Raw genomic sequence first — 5,696 nt, forward strand, 5'->3', positions numbered from 1 at the left:
ATTTATCGCCTATGTTCCTATGAATTATGTTTCTCGGGCCGCTATTGTGAAAGATGTGGATCTTGAGATTACTGATGATGAAATTATGCAAAATATTGACTGTGGGGATTTCAAAATAACTCAGATGCAGCGTCTGAACAGGAAAACTTTTGTTGATGGGAAAGCCACGTACGTACCAAGTACTACAATTAAACTTTTGTTCGAGGGGCAAGATATGCCCAGCTTCGTATACTTGTGGTATACCAAACTCAATTGTGAACCGTACATTCAAAATCCTATTCAATGTTTCAGCTGCTTTCAATTTGGACACATTACAAAGTCTTGCAGAAACAAGAAACTATGCAGGAAATGCTTCCAGGAAGATTTACATGACCACGCGTGTGACTTTGCTGAGATCAAATGTTTGAACTGTTCCGGTATGCACAATGCTAATAGTAAATCTTGTCCGGAGTACGAAAGACAGCGCAGCATTAAGGTTCTGATGAGCACGCGCAGCCTTTGCTTCCCTGAGGCGAATGCTTTGGTTCCCCGTCCCCGTGACACGTTCGCTATCAGGACGAGTAACAGATTTGATGTACTCACGGAAGAGAATATTGATGAGGTAAGGTCTAACAACCACAATAATTATAATACTCAGTACCCACCATTACCCAGCAATGTACCTACCAATCACAGAAATATCACTCGATATGTACCTCCTGCTATTTCGGACATTAGACGTCCTAAAAGAAAGTCCGACAAAGAAATGGACAATCGTGAGTCTAATCAGAACAAGAAAAATAGGCAACATCTTGAAGAAATGGCTAGAATGACTCAGCCTGAGAGCTATTATACAGGAAATCAGATTTCCCAATTGATGTACAAAGGTTTAGAAGAGAACAAACAGCACAAAGCTAATCACGAACATCAACAGTGGTTGAATCTAACTCATCCTACTATTGCATTTAGTGGAATTCCTAACTCATCTGAATTCGAAGATTTTAATATGGAGCAGAACTTTTCTCTTGAGCACTCTAAAAGAAATGAGAATACCTACAATTCAAATTATCATGGTTCGAGCTACCCTGGTAGCCCGGACTTTTCTTAATTTTGTTTAATGAAGATTATTATTATTTATTTATGTAACCAACCCGTTACATTATACCTATATCAACATGATTATACCCGATATACAATAAAATATCAACCATTAATGGTTAATAGTCCTATTATTAACAACTCGTTATTGGATAATGTAATTCAATGGAATATAAACGGGTACAAAAATAATATGGACGAATTCAAATTGATCTTGAAAAATGAACTACCTATCGCTTTTGCCCTACAGGAAACTCATCTCCTGCCAAAGGATTCTGTTCAAGTCAACAATTATCAAGTTTTCCGACAGGACTTCTGTGACGGACTGATTGCTTGCGGAGGAGTAATGATTGTTGTTCACAACTCGTGTCACGCTCAACGTATCACTGTTAATCACTCAAGTAACTTACAAATAGTTGCGGTACGTATCATCTCCAATAAGATAAAGCAGAACTTCACACTATGCAACCTGTACAACCGCCCTGGCAATAGTAGCTGCATTGTAAAAGAAAGTGAATTTTCCCACATTACCTCCCAGCTCCCAAAGCCGTTCATCTTGGCTGGCGACTTTACTTGTGGGGAAGTTACAAGTTAGATACGCAAGGCAAAGAAATAGAAAAGTTCTTCCGTCTGAATGACGTTTATTTGTTAAACAGAGATGTACCTACCCATGTAAATAACACCTATGGTACCTTATCGGCCATTGACCTTACATTTGTATCAACTGCTCTCGCTACTGAAGTTACCTGGTCTCCTCTGGATGACACTTACTCGTCGGATCATTTTCCAATTCACATCAAATTCCAACTTGACGTAAATTATGACGAATATCCAAAACCTGACCCGAAATGGTTATTTAAGAAAGCTAAATGGGATATCTATCAGTCCCTGATTTCATTCCACCAAGAATTGGAACAACCTATTTGCCCTCTAGGCACCAATATTGATCAAATTTTATCCCTAATCAACAAAAATATACTAGATGCGGCCCATGCTTCTATACCCAAACTTGAAATGAAGTCGAACCGAAAATACACCCCCTGGTGGAATAATGAGTTGAAAAATCTTATCAAGGCACGGAAAAAAGCCCTAAAAACATACAAGAGAAACCCGATACATGAAAATTTCGTCCAGTATAAAGTTTTAAGATCGCAAGTTCGACTAAAAATCAAAGAGAGCAAGAAGAGAAGCTGGATTGGTTTAATGGACACTATTAAGTATAATTTGGACAGTAAAACTATGTGGGATCATATGAAACGTTTTAAAGGAAAACAATTATGCCGCACCATTCCTGCAATTAAAAACAAGGATAATGAAATTATCAAAGATCAATTGGAAATATCCAATTTGTTGGTGGAACACTTTTGTTCTGTTTCCTCAAATGAAAAATACAATCCTGCTTTCCGCCACTACAAGAACATAAAAGAAAAACAACCTGTACGTCCTGGACTAAATTCTAATAGTCGAGAACTTAACCTAAAGTTTTCATTGGACGAACTGACGCTCGCCCTCAAGGGGTGTAAATCTTTCGCTTGTGGACCAGATAATATCTGCTATCCAATGCTTATGAACCTACCGGAAGGCGCACTTACCTATTTGTTGAAAGTTTACAATGTAATTTGGACAAATGGAGTATTCCCAGACTCATGGAAAGCTTCATACATTGTACCGGTACTGAAACCTAATAAAAATGCTCTAGAAACCACTTCGTATAGACCAATTGCCCTGATGAGTTGTTCGTGTAAAATATTAGAGAAAATGATAAATAGAAGATTAACTTGGCATTTGGACAAATATCAACTTATAAACAAGTTCCAAAGTGGTTCAAGAAGACAGAGATCTACAGTAGATAATTTACTCGTATTGGAAGATGAAATCTGTCATTCAATCAATAACAGACAAGTGACGGCTGCTGTTCTGCTCGACATCGAAACGACGTACAATCGGGTTTGGGGCCGAAAAGTACTTGAAAAGCTCTCAGAATGGGATATTGGTGGCCCCATGTTCCAATACTTGACCCACTTGTGCAGGAAATGCTTCCAGGAAGATTTACATGACCACGCGTGTGACTTTGCTGAGATCAAATGTTTGAACTGTTCCGGTATGCACAATGCTAACAGTAAATCTTGTCCGGAATACGAAAGACAGCGCAGTATTAAGGTCCTGATGAGCACGCGCAGCCTTTGCTTCCCTGAGGCGAATGCTTTGGTTCCCCGTCCCCGTGACACGTTCGCTATCAGGACGAGTAACAGATTTGATGTACTTAACGAAGAGAATACTGATGAGGTAAGGTCCAACAACCGCAATAATTATAACACTCAGTACCCGCCATTACCTAGCAATGTACCTACCAATCATAGAAATATCACTCGATATGTACCTCCTGCTATTTCCGACATTAGACGTCCTAAAAGAAAGTCTGACAAAGAAATGGACAATCGTGAGACTAATCAGAACAAGAAAAATAGACAACATCTTGAAGAAATGGCTAGAATGTCAAAGCCAGAGAGCTATTATACAGGAAATCAGATTTCCCAAATGATGTATAAAGGTTTAGAAGAGAATAAACAGCATAAAGCTAACCACGAACATCAACAGTGGTTGAACCTAACTCATCCTACTATTGCATTTAGTGGAATTCAGAGCTCACCTGAATTCGAAGATTTTAATATGGAGCAGAACTTTTCTCTCGAGCATTCTGAAAGAAATGAAAATACCTACAATTTGAATTATAATGGTTCGAGCTACCCTGGTAGCCCGGACTTTTCTTAACTTTGTGTGATGATTATTTTTATTTATCTATGTAACCAACCCGTTACATTATACCTATATCAACATAATTATACCCGATATACAATAAAATATCAACCATTTATGGTTAATAGTCCTATTATTAACAATTCATTCTTGGATAATATAGTTCAATGGAATATAAACGGGTATAAAAATAATATGGATGAATTTAAATTGATCTTGAAAAATGAACTACCTATTGCTTTTGCCCTACAGGAAACTCATCTCCTGCCAAAGGATTCTGTCCAAGTCAACAATTATCAAGTTTTCCGGCAGGACTTCTGTGACGGATTGATTGCTTGCGGTGGAGTAATGATTGTTGTTCACAACTCGTGTCACGCTCAACGTATCACTGTCAACCACACAAGTAACTTACAAATAGTTGCGGTACGTATAATCTCCAATAAGATAAAGCAGAACTTTACACTATGCAACCTGTACAACCGCCCAGGCAATAGTAGCCGCATTGTAAAAGAAAGTGAATTTTCCCACATTACCTCCCAGCTCCCAAAGCCGTTCATCTTGGCTGGTGACTTTAACGGTCATAGCACTTTGTGGGGAAGTTACAAGTTAGATACGCAAGGCAAAGAAATAGAAAAGTTCTTCCGTCTGAATGACGTTCATTTGTTAAACAGAGATGTACCTACTCATGTAAATAACACCTATGGTACCTTATCGGCCATTGACCTTACATTTGTATCAACTGCTCTCGCTACTGAAGTTACCTGGTCTCCTCTGGATGACACTTACTCGTCGGATCATTTTCCAATTCACATCAAATTCCAACTTGACGTAAATTATGACGAATATCCAAAACCTGACCCGAAATGGTTATTTAAGAAAGCTAAATGGGATATCTATCAGTCCCTGATTTCATTCCACCAAGAATTGGAACAACCTATTTGCCCTCTAGGCACCAATATTGATCAAATTTTATCCCTAATCAACAAAAATATACTAGATGCGGCCCATGCTTCTATACCCAAACTTGAAATGAAGTCGAACCGAAAATACACCCCCTGGTGGAATAATGAGTTGAAAAATCTTATCAAGGCACGGAAAAAAGCCCTAAAAACATACAAGAGAAACCCGATACATGAAAATTTCGTCCAGTATAAAGTTTTAAGATCGCAAGTTCGACTAAAAATCAAAGAGAGCAAGAAGAGAAGCTGGATTGGTTTAATGGACACTATTAAGTATAATTTGGACAGTAAAACTATGTGGGATCATATGAAACGTTTTAAAGGAAAACAATTATGCCGCACCATTCCTGCAATTAAAAACAAGGATCTTCTTTTTTGTTAAATAATCAGAGTCTTTCAGCCCCATATCAATTTGGCTAGCAGTCCTTTACTAAAATTCCTACCCCAATAAGTTCCATGATCAATCATAGTTATTAGATGGTCCCTTTTTCTCGTGTCTACCTACATACCTATTAATTTAGAAGTTACAGTTTTTACCAATGTGTTGTAGGTACTTACCTACCTACCAACACTCTGCCTATATTAGAGGGACAAGGACTCTGATTGTTATAGTTTCCCTCTGTAAATAACGTTCAATAAAAAAAAAAAAAAAAGACATTTCCATTTATACTAAGGGCACAACTGGTTGATTGAGGAGATTTGGACCCGTCGGTAAAACAAGGAGTATAGTTCGGGTATTTAGACTGTATAGTCTCATTGAAATGGACACGGTAGGCTACAGGGGAGGTTTCAGTTTTTTTGTGTTTGGATAAGGATATATCAATGGTAGGTAATTCTTGGGACCAAGGGGGCAAGCATAGATTGTATGGGACTATTTTGTTTTGAAGAACCGAATTTAGGAAC

At 38.1% G+C, this 5,696-nt stretch overlaps 1 protein-coding gene across 1 annotated transcript; it reads left to right on the forward strand.

Moving 5' to 3' along the window:
* Positions 1–7: 7 nt before the first annotated feature.
* On the forward strand, positions 8–3,953 carry LOC113471675. The gene is made up of 2 exons (XM_026831005.1): positions 8–362; positions 3,125–3,953. The coding sequence occupies exons 1-2, from the start codon at positions 20–22 to the stop codon at positions 3,847–3,849; spliced, it is 1,068 nt and encodes a 355-aa protein (XP_026686806.1). The 5' UTR covers positions 8–19; the 3' UTR covers positions 3,850–3,953.
* Positions 3,954–5,696: the final 1,743 nt, after the last annotated feature.

Source organism: Diaphorina citri, unplaced genomic scaffold (assembly GCF_000475195.1).
Source record: "Diaphorina citri unplaced genomic scaffold, Diaci psyllid genome assembly version 1.1 scaffold2787, whole genome shotgun sequence".
Taxonomy (NCBI): domain Eukaryota; kingdom Metazoa; phylum Arthropoda; class Insecta; order Hemiptera; family Psyllidae; genus Diaphorina; species Diaphorina citri.